Source organism: Saccoglossus kowalevskii, chromosome 12 (genome assembly GCF_978046115.1).
Source record: "Saccoglossus kowalevskii chromosome 12, keSacKowa6.1, whole genome shotgun sequence".
NCBI classification, from domain to species: domain Eukaryota; kingdom Metazoa; phylum Hemichordata; class Enteropneusta; family Harrimaniidae; genus Saccoglossus; species Saccoglossus kowalevskii.
The window spans coordinates 32854486-32873867 of NC_140652.1; the positions used below are offsets into that span (position 1 = coordinate 32854486).

At 37.0% G+C, this 19382-nt stretch overlaps 1 protein-coding gene and 1 long non-coding RNA gene across 7 annotated transcripts in view; one reads left to right on the forward strand and one right to left on the reverse strand.

Moving 5' to 3' along the window:
- The window catches only part of ccnd (cyclin D), a 34060-nt gene that overhangs the window by 5641 nt on the left and 9037 nt on the right, over positions 1 to 19382 (reverse strand). The window contains exons 2-5 of one of the 2 annotated variants that reach the window (XM_078010738.2): positions 4092 to 4304; positions 3322 to 3537; positions 1916 to 2075; positions 1018 to 1163 (exon numbers count right to left, since the gene is read on the reverse strand). In XM_078010738.2, coding sequence (XP_077866864.1) covers positions 1018 to 1163; positions 1916 to 2075; positions 3322 to 3537; positions 4092 to 4301 — 732 coding nt within the window. In that variant the 5' untranslated portion in view covers positions 4302 to 4304. 2 annotated transcript variants of the gene reach the window in all.
- Positions 13850 to 19382, forward strand: part of LOC144355665 (uncharacterized) — a 49345-nt gene continuing 43812 nt past the window's right edge. For 2 of the 5 annotated variants that reach the window (XR_014931268.1, XR_014931269.1), the window contains exons 1-2: positions 13936 to 14037; positions 14188 to 14338. This is a non-coding gene — a long non-coding RNA (uncharacterized LOC144355665). Of the gene's footprint in view, positions 14038 to 14187; positions 14339 to 16785; positions 16808 to 19382 lie in introns of those variants that run through there. The other 3 variants (XR_014931270.1, XR_014931267.1, XR_014931266.1) reach the window with 3 other exon arrangements.

The window sequence follows — 19382 nt, forward strand, 5'->3', positions numbered from 1 at the left end:
ATGCAGTGGCCTGAATGGGTGTGGAACAACTCCCTTGAATTCCTCATTTTCACCTTAATCTAATATAAAGTCCAAGACGCTAAGATATGTACGACTAACTGGTAGCATAGTGGTTGTTGCATCAGACTCGGTCGGTCGGTAGAAGCCAAGTTCAAATCCTACCTTAGGCTGAATACAAAAAAGGTTTGACCCCTTACCCTGGATGAGTGTGCCACAGACTCAACAGAAAAGCAAAATCCACTGGCTGAGATTCATTCACGACTTTGAAGGAACAATTGGTTAAGGTCTGTTTGTGTGAGACCAGGCATGGTTGACACCAGGATAGCGCATTGAATTGCCATTTGATTGGGGGAGGATCGCACAGCCCTGTCATTTGGTCCCAAGCATGAATAGGGCTTCTGTGACAAAAATGCACTATGTGTCAGCACTAGTCAGGAGAGACAGTCAATGTTCGAAACTGTCGCCTAGCACAAAACATTTAAAAAAAAGATATGTACTACAACACCGTAATAATTGTTATGTATTGGATTAAATTATGATTATCACTGAAAACACCATAGTTTTTGATTTATCCTATCTTTTAGAGAAGGAAGAAGATTATACAATTCACTGACTGTTTGTATATTGAATGCTAATGGGTTAACACCTTCTCTAATCAACACTGCATTTCAAAACAGGATGAAATGCATTCACACTATGGCTTACTATAAGCCATTGCTACAAACACAATAATGTTTATATCGCAGCTCAGTAGGGATTTTAAAAACCAGCTGTGATATTCTCAAATCAGACAAAACGAGGTGAAGCAGTTACAACTGTACAATATGCATGCCATGACATAACCAGCAGGTTTCCAAACCTAACAAAAAATAACGCGGTTTTGAAGAACAACGAAAGCTTTCTTTATTTCATAACGAATCAAAAGTCGTAACTTGCGTTGTTTGAGCGGTTTATGACACATTTTGGTTACACTACATTTTTACCAACGATACTTAGAGTTGTACGGAGCAAACTTACCGAATCGATTGCTGTAATAGTTTGTAAACGTTCTGTAATATTTGTGTAAGATTTGCATTGTGAGTGGACATCATTCAAACCATGTATTGCAGCGCCAATACTTCCTGCAGCTATCATGGACGGTGGGTAAACTGCAAACCTGTAATCTGTCAATAAATAAAACAAATACACATTTAAAAAATGCTGGCAAAAATGAACACTCGATTTAGCGTCTTTCACAAGAAGATTTATTTCATAGACAGCAATTAACATCCGTGACAGTGTACGGGTAATATAAATTCCAATAACCATGCCAACAATGATGGTCTAATTTATCAGAGATAACTGGTCATCATTGTCAATGAAAACACTCAAAATACTTCAATAGCCAGTCACCATTTTATAGACACTAAACCAACTGTACACTAAATTGTTGTTCAGGCAGCACAGAGTTTTGAATAGACAAGAGAGGTACCAATGTTTTATCAAAATTAAAGTCACTCTTTGTTTTACATCATGCTGTGATTTTGAACTTGAATTATTACAATGTATCAATTGTATCACTTTTCCACTAATTAGACTACAGTAATTAGGTGTACTTCAGATTAATGCAATTAACATAAATTGCACAAAACAGCTCCATAACTATAGACACAATCTGGCAATCATGATAGTTGTAAATTGTGTTCTATTTTGTTTACTTTAAATAAAACCTAAATATTGTGCATTGATTTTTTATAAGTGAATTCATATGATACAAAACATCTTTGATGCAAAAAACTACTTAATATTTAACAATACTATAATGGTGTTACATTTCACTTGAAATATATTTACACTGCAGTGATTTTGTTGTAATCGCTGGGTACATTAAACACTTCTCAAGCAGGGGGAGAAAATAATCTACAAACAAACCAACCTGTTGCACAAAGTGCGATAAATGTTCGTGAATGCTTCTTGACCACGTCACTATTGTCTTTATCAAGCGGTAATCGACTGAGAATTTGCTCAAGAAAGTCATGAGGCGTGACGGCCGACAAATCCCATTTAAGTTTGGTCAATACAAGCAGTTCCATGTCCTAGGGTAGAAATGGTAAAATACCGTCAGCAAACAGCTCAACTCTCTACTGTAGGTTAATGTTTTCACAAAAACAACCAATGATGATAGTCGTATCAAAGACAGCATGTGAGAATTGCAATCTGATTGGCTAAAATATTTGAAAGTTTCAATTTATCAGCCAATGAATCTTTGTATAACTTTTATAAACAAGTTAAAAAGTGTTTAAAACTAGTTGTAATTTAATCTGCTTGGAGGCATATATGTCTATGCCTTTGCAAGTTTCAACCTTCAACTTGTCCAAAAACTAAATACATAAACAAATACAGCCAAGCATTTTAAGTCTGCTTTTTATATTCATGCATTCAAGTGAACCATGAACCAAACCAACACATCTTGAAAATCTAACTTAAGCTTTGTTTTACATCATTTCACGATAAATCTAAATCAGTCTCCAGGAAAATTTGATTAGATTAGAAAAACTATTGAGAAATCACAAACTTGTAGATTTCATTTAAAAAAAAATTAATCACTCAAGAATTTAGTAAAACTTAAATTTTGTGGAATATTTAAGTATTATTCAAGATTATCAAAAGGAAACGTGATTTTGAAAAGTTGATAAATACCCAGCTTAACCGAAGGAATTATCCATTGATCCATAGCAACAAAAGGAAATGTTGGATTAACATAATTGTTGAAACAGGGATATATAGGTTTATAGGTGTAATTTATCATTTTGAACAGTCATAAAAATAAAAAAAAGTTAGACATTAAATTTGAGAATCAAAACCAACAAAATAATTCAAATTTATGTCAACTTATAAGACAAATCTTCTTAACTAAAGTCGGGCTGTAACTTGATCGGCCAAAAAACTATCATTAGCCCAACTGTGTATAGTACTGGTAATTAACTGACTCAGTAGCAAACTAGGTTATAATTTAAATTGCAACAAAAAACTCCAAAATTAGCAAAGTAAAACACAATCAGATTGCAATTTCCATTTTTTAACTTAAAATGAAACATGATATCTTATTTTGGTTTATACCGCCACAACACCAGGCCAATCGGATATCGAACATTTCCCACTATTGAAAACACAGATAAGGGCTTCGCTGAACATGTGGTACTTTACTGACATGAAGGGCCTTCACAGACCACACAATAGATTTTAACGACATTCCAATACACTGTATGGTATACATAACCAATCGCGTTGATTAATTAAAATTGATAAAACTTTTTTGCGGAAAATGAATGCTTCATTTACCAAGAGTTCGTCACATGTAATTGAGTGATCTGTGTAAATGCATAGTTTTTCCGCCGTCAGCGGTAGAGTCTCTTTGAGTTTGGATGCCAGGAACATGCATGCTGCTCCAAGAAGTTGAAGGTATTTTTTCTTCATTTGCGTCACGGATAAAAACCGATCAACATAGTTCATAGAAAGGGTAAAAACTTCCTCTTCGCATTGCTGTTCTTCGCAGACCTAGAAATTAAAAAGAAAGACGGATATACTCTGTTAATTGGTGCTGGAATGCTTAGGCATGCCACGCCACCAGCAAAGCCCCACTGCTCTGTGTAATGGTATGCGCCTTTGTATTGCCCGAACCCACCCTAACATTCAGCATTTCATATTGCGTTTTCAAAAATTCATAAAAAATTAAGGCGACAACCGATTTTTAAAATTCCTCCGTCAAATCAAAGATCAATGTCTTGTATATTCATTTGAAACGTTGCTATTTAATCAGCGTTGACGTTTAGTGATGAAATCAACCGCTAACCAACGCACGGTGTTGTGAGATAGCAGACACACCATGTTCGCACACAATGGCCAAATGTATTATTTTTTTCAAAAATTGTTCAAAAAATACAGAAAGTACCCAAAATGATCGAATCGACTGGTTCATATATTTAACACATCTAAATTCAACACAGTGCGATTTTTTGAGAAATCTAACGAGATTTACCCTTCTAAACAAACTATTTTAGACACTAATGTACAAACTTGAGTCTCATGTCGCATGTGAAAGCAATACTGACCTCCAACATCCAAGTCGCTACCATTTTCCTCATGAAATCTTTCAAGTCCGTTTGCCATTTGAAATACCCAAATGAAGGAGTATACTTGTCCTCAGACGATAGCAGATTTTCTAAAACTCTGTTGTCTTTTAATAAAACAGGATCTTCGTAAGCCCTTTTGATTTGATCGACTTCGAAGCACAGGAGATCCATTGTACGGTGATCACACATTGACTGTATTGCAAAGAAGAAAAAACGAAGACTAGCAATCAAATTGGCAATTCAATCCTAAATTCATCTTTACATACGTCCGAGTGAGGTAGAAATAATGTAGTTTGGCGGTGGTTGCTGGATGGCCGATTAACGTTACAAAGAGCTAGGACGCCAGGCGGTGTTTCTTCGGCCAACACTTCCAGCCAACAACACACATGCACAACACCGCAACAACTTGATGCGTTCGCAAGTCACGAACATAGGGAGTTATATGCAAATTAGGTGGCTCAGAGGTGCGGTTAACGAAACATGAATATTCATACTACCCAGTACTGCGTCGAAGTGGGAACCATTGACTGCTTGGTTGACTGATTGTTTTTTTTGTGTATGTATTTGCAAGTCAACAAGGGCACAACATGTATAGCAATCCTCCACACGTATACTTGGGAGAATTAGAAATCAGTTTGTTTTTTTACACAAAAGTTATTGAAAAAAGCGCCTTCCTAAATAGTGAAAAATTTGATGTTGTGTATATGTGTAACGTTTTTTTTTTTCATTTCCCCCCACTTTTAGGTGCTTTTTTACGACTTTAGGTGGGCTGCAAATCAAATTTCATTCATTCTCTGGTTATGTTGCTCGTCTTTTTTTCAGCAAAGCATTGAATTTCGGATAAAAATGAACGTGGTTTGTAAATACAATCAATTCCGAAGCCAAGCAATACTCCGTTATCTACCGAGCATCATGTGGGAACGGATCTTTGCTTTTAGGATTTTCCCCAGATGTTTAACAAACACCAGATCAATTCTTAATTCTCTCCACTCTATACATCACCATTCAATTAGAACTTTTATACCCTTTTTTTTTGTTTCAGGGCCTGGATTGCGTTGCGGCACTAGATAGAGTGTATACGGAGATCCATTCGCAATCAAAAACTAGGGTTGCATCTAAGATATTTTCGGATATAGATCGTGCTTTATTTAAGTATTATTATATTTCATTTTTATTAGCGCATTTGAATGTTTAATTTCTATATTTCACCATCACTGTTATAATTTCCGGGAAGTTTTTAGATAATCAAGGGAACCAATATGCAAATTCATTTGCCATTCCTATGGTTACTTTGTTGCTAGAGTACACGCTCCGCGCCCACACCAACAGGAGGAAGTTGCCAGGCAGAGATTTCTATTTTTAGTCACTACAGCGTACAGTGCAGAGAGGGTAAGGAATGGTCAATGAGCAACACTGGCCGCTCGCATGGCCAATGACAGCTCAGGTCGGCATTCTATAGTGTCCCGACTCCGGAGTTGAGTCAAATCAGCGATTGACGCTTGCCAAGACATTTGCATAATATCAAGTCACTGTCAGAACAGCGGTGTGTCCACTCAAGTAGCCCTTGTCGAAATCAAATTATGAATTTTACTTTATCAATTATTAAAACATATTTTATTATTAAATTTAAATCTGCTAATTGTTAAAGGGTCGCGAATTGCAGACAAAATTATTATTTGATTATATGACATGTTAAAAGATCTTTCGTTTATTCCAAAAACTTCGCGGACTTCGCCAAGACGTTTTTGTCATTTGAAAAAAAAAAAATTCTCCGCTGAAGAATTATTGTCCCGGCAAGGTGGTCCACTGACACACACAAGCATACACGTTCTTGTCGTGTATGCAAATTTTCCTTTTTTACTTGTGCAAACGCCACAACAAAATCGTTTTCATTTCACTTTCGCCTTCTCCGGTTTTGTTATTTCAAAGCAATGCTGCGCGGTTGTCACACGTGCACCGATCTGATCGAATTCAGACTGGATACGTGACACATGGGCGGGGAATCGCGAATTCCTGGCGTTCTTTTGCCATATCCAGTGTCCGACACCTCAAAAGCTTAAACTAATTACTATCGTCTTTATACTCAGATCAAGTTCCCTAACCACCTTTCCATACGAGCATTTTACAAATGATCACAAGTGTTGAAACGGTATATAACCGTCACGTGTAAATATTTTAAAGTTGAGATCGCCGTAAAACATATTCCAAAATTATATGTAATTAATACAATGGGCTACAAATACAATAATTGTTCGATGAATACTTTCGTTCATATTTTAATAAGCAGGAAAAACACATGTATAAATGCAAAACTAACTTGAAGTAGGATTTTTTTTGGCGACGGTACGACTTGAAATGAGTGCCGCACAAGGGGGGGGGGGGCATATCCTATCCTGTTTGCGCGATTAACACCCAAACAAGAGGGAAAACGAGTCGCCTAGACGGTATACCGTGTTAATTTCATTACGCTTACAACAGGTGTGAATCGTTAATGTGTGCTTTCTTAAAACATCCACAGGCGAATACTCGGCGTGTATTTCTCCAGCAACAATTGACGCCTTCTGGCCTTCCTTCGGGCATCCTGATCACATCCTTGGGGACAACCACTTTCATTTTCACAGTAAGAATGATAGTGAGCGCCACGCGTGCTCTCACTTCAACTAACAAAGAAAGCACAACTAAAATACAAAAACACACCAATTTTAATGAATAAACTTTGGCCTTCCACAACGAAATCCACAATGCATTGCGATATTGTTCCTCCTCGCCACGTGCCGATGCTGGAGTCTGAATGACATGCCAACACAGAAGAAAGAAAACACAACAAAACAAAAGGGGGGAAAACACAAAACAATTCGAGATTCATATACACACTTTTTAATCCTTCAAAATAGTATAATAGATCCACAATGCTTTGCGAATTGTTGCCTGTGCCCACGTGCCAATTTCGCGGGATGAATGACTGTGTCGGCGAACATGAAATGGATAATTAAATAGTGACGCGTGGCATCCCCCATTCAACGTATTCACCCTATTATCATTAGACGCAGTTTTGCCGGGAAAATTACATGCCTGAATTTGGCGCCATATAATACACTGAATTGAAAGTAGTATGACGTTACTGTTGATTGAGACCTTGACACAGTATACAAAACAAAATCTCGCATTCAGGAAAACAAGCTGTGGTCTTCTCTGTCATCTTGCGTGAATTTTAACCTAAACAGCTTTTCTGTTTTCGATTGAATTACCAGATCTCGTCTGGTGAAAAGAATATCTCGCAAATGGTTTCAACCACACAAATCGATCTTGGGACTTAGGCTATTGACGTTTGTCCTGATTTGTATGTTTATATTTTGTTTTAGTAGAAAACGCAAACGCAAACGTCTGGCTAACCACGGCATTCAGACACTTATGCCTTTTTTTAGCGGATACTTATGCCTTTATTATATTTTTCTCAGGACGAAAAAGATAAGGGCACAGCTGAACATGACAGTGGTTATCAGTTTTTAATTGAACACAAACAACCACACACTCTAACACTACGGACCGATACTAATGATATGGGCATAGACACGCATTACAGGAGACGTGAATTTGTCGTCAATTTAAGAAAATAAATTTATGTTTACAATTAAGCTTGTATGACTTGAATGAAATGGGTATACGTTCGGTAAAACAGGTGTCCCAAATCGCTTGGATTCCGTCGCCTACAGACGACTGTTTTTTTACACGCTTAGTTTTACTTTATATAGGTCATGAGGTGTAATATCTGACGTGTTTTGATCGCATGCAATATCGAGAGGGTACAATGTTACTAGATTCTTCTATTAAACGTGAATGTACATATAAATAACAAACTATGGCCACGAAAAGGACAATGAACCACGTAGTCGTTGGCGTAGAACAGGTTTTAGGACGAGCTTGGCGACGGTTAGACGAGCCTGGGTCAGGGATGTGGGATGTAATACTTATCCCTTAGCACCAAGACCTAAAATATAAATGAAATGTTATACCGTGTTTTTGTTTTGAACAAATTGATATCGCCATAGACTTTGTAGAAGTCTTTTAAAGACTGTGTTATCACACATCGTCGGAACAGTTTTATCCATAACGCGCGTTTGTACGGCGATGACACGGTACGGTCCCGTTCATCTCATGCCTCTACTTCTGTTGTGTTCAGCTGAGATGTGAGCTGTGTCGGAAGTTCGAGAGTTTAATTATCACCGGGAATGATGGACCTCGTTATTTATAGCGACACCTCAGATGATCATATTTGTACGTTTCAACCTCTACCATAGCATCTCTCTGTAGAAATATTGTGACACCGTCCGGACCCTGTGTGTGACGGGTGAAATTATAGCGTAACGGCCCGGTTGTTCATTTTCATCAACATTCTCTAAGAATTGCCCATTCGCTCACCTGCTGTGGTTTGTACCAGCATGACAGTGTCCTGGTTTACTTAGTTCCCGCTTCTATAAACACGTATCCTCATGCTCACGCTGGTATTAGGTTGTTAAAACACACATCCTTACAAAGAGGTACACAGCTACCACTCCACTCGGCCCGGCTTCAAATTTGAAAATTTGCCGGTATACGCAAATTTGATACATTTTACCCGAAAATGGATTGCGAATAGAAATTGATACAATCTTGCACAGTGGTACAGTCGACGCGCGGCGCGTGTTCGAATTTCGTCTAAATAAACGATGTATGTTACACGCGTTACTAGACGTCGCCGTGAGTCCCACGTCGAACAGAACGCGGCGAGGCAACTGTAAGGCTTTAATCCGAAATTATGACGAGCCACCGACGCACAGAAAATCACACATATAGTGATTTCGAAACATCGTAGGGCATGATGGCTGGAAGAATTTTTATTTATTTTTTCTTGTGCCTTGCATTTTTTTAAAAAAATCTTCCCGTCACCCACATCATTTTCAAATGGTCCGACCCCTTACTAAAATTATATTTTATTAACAAAATGCGTGTAAAAATCAGGGCCAATAACCTTTTTGTTACCATCTACACAGTCACTTACATTTTTCTTGAAGACCGGCTTTCACAGAAGCCAAGAAGCTGACTCAACGTGATTTTTGTGGGATTCCATTTTGACTGAGAATCCTTACAAAATCATTCCTGTTTGAGGGCACTCTGTGTGAAGCCACCTCCCGTCGGCATAGCAACCATGGAGATGACATTTAAACATTCTGAACCCAACAGGGGCATTTCCGGAAAAAGAGTACAAGGAGATTAGTGAGTCAACGTTGTCTGGGGTCGAACCATATGGTTGCCGGGGTCACTTTATCAAACCATAACGTTGTGAGATTAAGGTAATTATAATGGTCAAGGCAAAGTATAATATAGCAAAGACAGCACGGACGTGTTCAAAAGTGTAAAAGACGTGGTCGAAAGTATTCCTTATTTGGAAAATGGATTTCATAGTCACGTGATATCTGAACACTAGTTTACGTCGGCCACACCATTATCGTACCACGTGACTAATGGATGTGTGCGTGTACCTCCAGATGCGTGACGCAAACTCGCGTAGGCACGAACACTTTTTGCTGTTATAGATCACTACTTTATGGCTACAAGCAGGAGACGTACAATAATATTATAAGGTTATCGTGAGAATACCGCAAAGTATGCACTCAGGCAGAACGGAATCGCGTCAACCTCTGCCACGCGTCGGTAGATACGATCACCGTACCACCTTCGTACATACTTTGCGGAATTCTAACTACTAAGTATATAGCAATTCGAAAGAAATGAAGATCCCTAATTTATTTTACACATCAACTCCACGTAAATGGTACCTACATATACACTTGAATAAAATTCAGCTTTACCGCTTTCAGAATCGTATTATCACTTCCAAAGTAATTTGCCAAAGCATATCAAACACTACATTATCTTCAAGCGTATTAAACGCTTGTTGTTAAAACCACGGTTACTAGAAGACCGTATCTAGAAACCGTGTTAAAACATATCATTTTTTAAAGAAAATTGAAAACTTCAACCTCATTTTCTGAAAGTTTATGGTTCATAGAGCAATTAAAAATGTATCGGGGTGTTGGAGCTTCCGCAATTGTTGATCGCATGCGCGAAAGAAACAACAATTTCAGGCCGTGTGCGTATATTTGCAGAATGCGTGGGAAAGAAAGTGAGAAATATGCGAGGAATGGCACGCAGGTCAACCAAGCCCGTTTACGTGTGTTTATTTTTCTAGTCTCCCGGCCCCCAACGTCCGTTTAGTCTATGGTACCCTAATCACTGACGGCGTCGTCGCAAAAAACCAAACCCGGGAGATACGGGGTCGCTGTTTACGACATTTGTGATGGCGGGAGTTTGACTACCACGTATCTAGATTTGTTTGTTTGTCAATTCGCTCCTACAAAATTTATATGGCCAATTGAAGTCGTTTTGACGGAGCAAAAATATAATGGGACGAAGTCACGGCGAAGTCTTGTTCATAGAAGATTATAATAACTGGCAAAACGATTTTCGCACTAATTAATTTGTGGACGAATTCTATCTAGATTTATATGTCCTGGAACATCCTTGAACTTTAGAAGAACCGAACTACAAATTGAACACAAAACGGAAACGTTCACATAGCGTTCAGGGTCGAGTTATTCTTAACCAGTTATCTATAATATCTGAAAGATTATCAGATGTATCGATACACCCCCCCCCATATTATTCAAAGATGTTTGACTCCTAATTTATGGCTTTGCGATTGACATATTTTGCAGTCACGGTAATATATTCCATCGTCAATTGATAATAAATCATGACCGTCACCGTACCGCACTCACTGAACGGTCACATGGTTTCCTCCAATGTTACTATACACTCTGAGTTTCTTAAAGGCTGTTTATTAAAATTAAAATATGTCCAATGTTTTAGTCAAAACTATTAATTTTCATTTATTTTTTAAATTGTTTCAAACTGTCTGGTAATTTCATCAAATTGAACCGCATCTCAAAATCTTCGAAGCATTCAGTGCAAGAAAACTTTGATTAAAACCGAAATTTGTATTCCTTTCTAGATGTGGCACCGATTCAATGGTCGTTTATTGCGACTTGAAAGGTCAGCCAATCTATATGTGTCTAGTTCTACCAATATATCCCAGTAATCCAACACTGACCTAATTACGAGGCTTTCGGGCGAGGTGGGAAGTGGTTGCAAGGTACGGCCTTGTACAAAAAACGGGGCCCGGATGTCATTGATTTCAGATTCACTGAATATAGGGCTGATAATTTCAAGGCTGTCGAAGTTTGAAGACTTTTTTGTACTTTTCTCCTGCATCCTTGGACCCGTATAGAAAATCTGAAACGTGAAAATGTATGTCGCCTAGCAATTCATAAAACCGGATTATCCGCTATTCGACCCCGGCAACAATTACCCACGTGACGTCCGTTTCTACGCAGACGTCCCAGTATTCATTCTGTCTCAGACGAATGTATACAACTAGTCACTTTTCGGAAGTTATGGTACAGACATAGTTTAAGCAAAATAAATGTAAACCGACTTTAGCAATTCAGATTCATACACATTTTAAAATTGGTTTGCGGACCATTCAATATCAGTTTATGCATTTGCCGAATTCTGTCGTTGACATGCATATGATGTGTGGTCGAAATTTTGACAAACTGTAATTTATGTCAATGGCGTTATGTTGCAGCTAATAATGTGACAGCACAGTTTATAGACCACTAAGCAATCAGTCATAAGTAATAACTTCCGAATTGATAAGGCAGTCACGTGGTTTGTCTGTCAGATGGTGTGGTATCCAGCAAAGACAGGTGTCTAAAAGAAAGCCGCCAGGATGTTGTTCATGTCATAATATTTGCTTTTCGTACTAGATAAGTATGTGAGTTGAGCCCCCCTCCCCAACATCGTTGATATCCATAATATCATTTCGTGAGGTGTTCATCGTATTGCCACATAGTCGTGGTTTTCGAGAGGGGTGAGGTTCCGACCGAGAGTTACTGGGTGTCGTATTCAAATGAAGTATTCAAATGCGATGATAAGATCGCCAATTTGCTACGTCTCCATGACGGCGTATTGTTAATTGACTCAAAATTTAAATTCGATTTGCACGAGAGTATTACTATACGTAATCCTCTTGCACAGAACTATAAGATTCGCCATTACACGTGTGTTTCCTCATCAAAACTTTACTAAAAGTCGTCGTATTCAGCAGTAACAAATATATATATTTAGTTCAATTCTTCGTCACTTGAGACAATCATCATAATGCGCACGTTGGCATACCCCAACTCCTCGCGTGCTAGTAATTGAAGTGATGTGTACACATAAGAACAGATGGATTGGTTGTCATGGTGATTTAATAACCACAGAGAGAACACGACAATTAATAACTATAAAAGTTGTTAACACATTATCACACATCCAAACAAGCTTATATTCAAATTTTGAACAAATTCCATTGCAATTCTCAGTAAACATCGCCCTTTTTCAACGTTGCCAGCGCAACCTAACCCAAAATTTCCATGCCGAAATTGTACAAGCCAACGGTCAATAAAAGAACTCAAAGCGATACAATGGCCTGTCTTTGTATTGTTCTCACTAGCAAAGTATCTAGTAGCACGGACTTCGGAAATGTTTATAATCATCTCCTAAATAGACAAGTTTATATTAGTGTAATATGTGAACTGTTCGATTTCTAAACTTAAAATCTACGCACTTTGCGAGGTCTGTCGAACTATCTACAATCAATTTTATCTTTATTACCATAGATGAAAACATTTTACAAAATAGTTGTCCCGTGACGGGTGAGAGGCACGTTTGACCATAGAGGTAAAAAAAAAGTATTTTACCTCCATGGTTTGACAGAATAGATGTCTCTGAATATGACCACACGTCGTATAATGAAGCAGTAGTCACTTAGCAACGGTCTTCGCAACGGTCGTATCAAGATTGGCAATCTGCTCTGCGACTTCCGTGCAATGTGGAATACTATCAGATATCGCTCCACGTGGTAGGAGCAGCATTATTCATAACATCGATACATCCATGAGGGGGGGGGGCATATGGAATAAAGTAACTCACCAAAATCTCGCTTACCCTTGCACTCAGTATGGCTAAACCACGAATTTGCCTACTGTCACAGTACTTATTCAGTTGAAAAAGATTAATGTAAAGTTTTAATAATCGCCAATGACCGTGCACATATGGCATTGGCGGATGTGAACTCAGTGTGATTAAACTTCGAGGACAGTCCGGAATCCAGACTAATTTACTAGGAGTGTCTTATACTAGCAGAAGATTATACGCAAATTCAAATTAGAGGAAGAGATTCATCGCGTCATGATTTTTGCTTCCACTGTTATTCATTATGTTTAGTTTCAATTACATAAACCGAAACATTTCTGTAACTCTGTACTGGTTATCCGCGAAGTACATCCTTAATTCCGTGAATCCATCCGTGTCCTGTTTAGTTTGCGCAACTTGTCTCTTGCTATCGTGCTGGTCTGAACGTGGGTGGTGTCAGATCATCTGTTAAGACAAACTATCTATTTACTGTTCTAGTTTTTAATCAGCAAAGATAATGATGAGAGTCAGATTCTAGAACATCAGCTGGCACCCCGTAAACTAGCCCGTAAAGTAATTCAAACTGGGAGTTCAATTACCTATTTTACCTCACTACAAATAAATAATCTGAAACCCCCACGTGATTATCTATCCGCCATCTTGTTTTGGATTGAGGTTTATCGTGATGTAATATAATAATCGCAAACATATCGAAAGTTTTTCTTTCTGTGAAATATTGAACATCATCGCATCACGAAAGTGGAGTGGCCCGGCTCATTGCTTTGGTGAATACTAAAATAGAGAGCTGGATGCTTATTTCATGTTAGTTAGGTGGTCTTTTTGAATGAGTTGTTGAAGTCCGGAGGTAGGTCTTATGTTTATCTGTTCTTTGATGACCACACCGCATAATCAACGAGGTCACTCGATTTGCTCTAAAAACGTACCGATTCACTGTTTATGTTTCGTGGATCCCTCGTAGCTAATTATTTTTATCGTCAACTTGACTTCTGATTAGAATTTCGTGATCTTTCGATGGTCGAGATACGCCATTTTTATGAAGTTAGAGACTTGGCTGAGTTGCGAGATTGCTTCACTTGACTGGTTTCTATGTTTACATGGTCCGTCCCAGTTCCGGCTTTGAACAATACACTCTATCTACAATCAAGGTAAGGCTACAGTCTTGATTCTATTCATAATTGTGTCAAATTTATGCTAATTTATGCGTTAGTTTGTATGAAACCTCCCAACGGCAACCCTGGATTTGTGACACTTCGTTCGTGTTTTTCAAGATTACTGTCAATGTCAAAAGTACACAAAGCTTGGTAGTTTCGGCATCATCTATTTTTCACATGTCTTTGGAGTGCGTCGATGTATGCATTCCATTATTTTATCAATTGATGAGAGTTTCTAGCTTAGTATGCTTTATTCAATAATCTACAATGGTGAAAAAGCTTACGTTTAGAATGTTCTAGTTCGTGATCCTGTGGTTATTTCACAGTCCCTCTATGGCTATTTTTTTTTAGAAACAGTCTATGGACTGTCACCCTATTCCCATTTTATATAGTATAATGTCACCCTGTAAGATTCTAAGTAGATTTGTCAATGCCAGTATTTGTTTTTTCTTGTTCTTATTTCCTAATATTTGATTGCACCATTTGTGTGGATGCGTAGCTAGAATGAATCGTTTCTGTCTTGGGTATAGCATAACATCTGAATTGGTTGTGGGAAATGTAATTGTATACATGTTCCTCTGAAGGTAGAAGCCTACTCATGAATGCAACTTGAAATACCCAACATATATTCATTTTCCAATAAATTGTACTTCCTGGCATTATAAGGATATTACTAGTAACTTGAAAAAAGTTGAGGGTCACCAGCTTAATTTTCGAGAAAATGATGGTTGTATTTTAGTGTATAGTGGCCATTTTGACAGTATTATAGGTTCCCATGGCAGAGATATTATGCATTATCTCAAATTGTAGCCTGGTGACATAGGCTGAAAAATTTATATATTATTTATGATGGAGTACTTATTGTTGTCCTAAATTGTTTCAAAAATCTGGCTTTTAAAAAATGTAATTTTTCTTCAACATTGTGTTCTATGGAATTATTCTAAAAATAGCAATTTTTGAAAAATATTATGACAAGTTTCTCAAAATTCGTCACTGTAACACACAAAAAAATGATATTTCATTGTACCATGGGACAATAGCTTCATGATTTTACATAATAAACATTGTCATGCGATTTATGACCAACTTTCTCAAAATTATCAGTAGTCTTCTACCTTAAGAACATCTGTGGTTATTTTGCATAGTTTTGTCCTTGTGGGACCCCACGAATAACCCCACAATTTGCAGAAACTTTTAGCGATGAAAATTTCATGAATTGTGTTTTTTAAGATAGGATAACACATAGCATTGTAAAAACACTGAAAAACAAAGAAGAAAAAAATATCATAGAGATAACTGTTTTACTTCCATGTATACATACTGTGGAGTACATATTTTAGCTAATCCACAATTTGGCTAATTCAAAATGTCACTAATTTAAAATAAAGTATATTCTCACAATGAGATTGTTGGCATTTTAGCTAAATTAAGATTTTGTTAATTCATGTATTGAGTCAAATTCGCTAAAATAACATGTAGCTATTTCAATGTGTTTTACAGTATTTAGTTTGCTATTCTTTTGGACTAGTGACAGGATACCAGCAAAAATGGGGGTGTGATTATGTAAATTCAGATGAGATTGGTGATGTATTGACTATAGTGATGTGGAGTGATAGATAGGTGATGATTTCTATTGATATGGAAATCCTAAACCTCTCAATGTCCAAGTAGTTATTACCCTTTATCACGACTTTTAATACCACCATTAGATATTCAGTTTCAATGTCCCCCAACTGGTGAACTCTATTGGATAGATGCGGATAAAAGGGTGGCTGTTTCAACATCCCCCCATGACTGATACACACAAGGCAGGCAGGTGTGTCCACAACTTCAATAGATGGGTTGTCTGATGGCACGTGGCAGACGGCAAGCCTGCTGCCAATACAGGTATTCATAGGCAAATAGTGTGACAATCAAAGATCTTGCTATGTTGAATTCCTTAACTTGATTAGAATAGGTTTAAATCTCCTTTTAAAATACCGACACTGTTCATAGGTAAGATTTCAAGGACATGTTTGACACGTCTAGTGCTTGCTTCTGAAGAAGAAGCAGACTTGTCCTTGTAAAGCTTTGCAATCCTGGGCACATGAATGAGATCTAACTTAAGTATCCAGATACAACATATCCAAGTCTTCCCAATCTATTAGAGGATGAAATTTCTACCTGTGTTTTATTATTACATACTGGTATTTTATGATATACTAAATTAAAACTCAGTGAGTAAATATGCAACGATACTCATAAAATGCATCGTTTCCTTCTAGTACAAATCAGTGTCTTTTTACTGTTTCACCACCAGTTACCTCTTTTCATCACAAATTCACAAAATAGTTCTGTTTATAGTCTGCACTATCCATTAGAAGATAGCGACAAAAATAGCCAAAGTTTTTGGGTAAAAACAAAAAATTTACTCAAATTTTGTTTGTTGGCTCCAAAATTAGGGTTCACTTCCAGAAATATTGAAGAATATAAGAAAAAAAGTGCAGAAAAATTTGAGCAAGGAAGTATGGAGGTAAAAAGGTTAAGCTTACTGAATATCCCTGCAACCTAGAATCTCACCTGCTATAGTACATTCATTAATTTACAGTGGTTGTCAACTGCAATCATTTGAACACTGTTTTCACAAGTTTGGTGCATCTTCTTACCTGTTTTTAGGTATTTTTGTTAATTGTTTTGATCATTTTGTGACCACTTTTACCAACTACAGGTTTGGTCAACATTTTAGAAAATATGAAAAAAAATATGTGGGTTTTAATTTGTAAAGCCTTTGTGGTTAATCATGTATAGATGTAGTAACACACTTTTACTAAACATTATATGGTGCAAAAATAATTTCATCATCTTTGTCAATACTTTTAAAATAACTATAAAATTGGTATTGAGAGATCCATTCCACTTCAAATCATAAATAATTTGTATAATAATTGATAATCTGGTTTTCTGAACATTATCGATTTTTTGTTAGATTTAAGGTGATACCAATTCATAGACAAATATTTAGCGAAAGTTTGCTAGGGTTGTATATCAGAGAAGAATGCATTTACTATGACAACATTGAATGACACAGCATGCGGGTATCCATCAATAACTGCAGGACAGTTATGAGGGGGTGGTGTCTGAGATTCCAATGCACTATGTGTCTATTCATCTAGTCAAAGCCGAAGCTGCTCATTCAATTTCCTTTGGCTACTTATAGCGTATTTGTTGGTCGGCAAAGCATGTCAGCTAATGGAATGATACGAGAGACCAGCTGCATGCCCTTACTTAGACTGATGGAATTTATTTTGTTTGTTCATTGAGTGTGTTTTTCTTTGTTAGACAGAATCTTTTTGTCATGGCACGTGTCCTCTGACAATTGCGGACCATGTGTGTAAATGAAAGGGCGCGTGTTTACGTATAATTGGGGTGGCTGTTGTATTGTTCTGACAACAGGCTGGTTGCCGGTGGCCTTCTTGCTGTTTTACATGTTGTCCATATCAGTGTGTGTTCATCTATCCATCATCAAGCTACTCTCAACTGATTGCCCTGTCACCCAAATACTGCCCTCTATTGGCAGTGTATGGTGAGCTTTAGAATCACTGAAGCTGAGGGTCAGTAGTAATGTAGACACAAATGAAGCAAATTTCAATGAATCTCTAAATATAATTAATAGTGTTTTTTATTTTGAGTAATATAAATTAAATAACTTCCTGATATTAAAATATGAAATATGTTTCCAGTATTCTATTCACCAAATAAGATATGAAATATTAAAACTTGTAATGTTTAAATGAATGGATTTCACGATGTACAATCATCATATCTCCTCATATGATATTTTGGATAATCCATTGGGTAACTAACGACTGAATTGATGTCAGGATTGTAAATACGGTAGTTTGACTATTCAGAAAATATTTTTATTGTATAATTTTCCAGATTAGTTATCTTACATAACTATATATAAAATATTATATTAAATTATTTTATTAAATACATATAGATTATTTACAGCAATCTGAATGGTTTTGCATTCAATAAAATATTAAAAACAAATTAATGTGTGAAGAAAACATGGAGGTTATTTTGTGATATTTGCACATAACACGATAAGTTTCCAGTAAGTTTTCTATAAATAGCGTAGCATAAATCACAAAGACATACATCTGTGAATTCTGAACTTTAGAAACATGGTGGTGTAGTTAATTGAGTTTGTTTAGAGAAACATCTGCAAAATGGGGATCTGCAAAAATGTTGTTAAGCAAGTAAACATTGTGTTCTTTGATCAAATTAATTGAAATAGCTGCAGTACCACCTGCTGAAGGCCATTATCAAGACTTTAAACCAAAACTAGCTACTAAATCATATTTTGGTGTACAAAGAGACTGACGTGTGGTTACTTTAGGTTTTTCTGACTTACTGAGGTTTATAGTCATGATTGTTCATCATTATTCAGTGTTATAAGCTACAACAAATGCAATTATCTGGTTTTTTTTGTGATCCTAACTAATTACATATAATAAGCTGATGGGTAGTTGAAAGTCTAACAGCACCATTTATAAACTGATTTTACGAATTCATTGATGCATTTCTAAAATGTTCTTTGGTGAATCTTTCTTTGTTTTCAATGACATTGCTGTTAATGAGAGTAAGTTTAATTTATCTTGACAATAGAGACTGCATTAGAGATTCCAATGCATACAGTGACATCTGTAATTAGTGATGCCAAGGCTGTGTGTGTGACATTCTTATCGGACACTTCAAAGGGAGAAGTCTGTGTAGTTACAACAATGTACCAAGTTTCTTTTCAATCTGTGTACCTTTCATGTTTATCTTGTTTCAGTACTCTAAGTTATCATGGACGCTATTGGGTCAAACTCTATGAACTCTCTCCCGCAGGGGGTACTAGCGGTATCTCGGGGGGGGGGGTATGAAATTTTTTCATTCTGGCATGATAGTAAATTTCATCGGCTGTCTGCATTGGAAACATCATTATTGATAATGTTTTCCAGTTTGTATATGACCTTGCATGGATGGAACCCATAATGCAGTTGTTGAT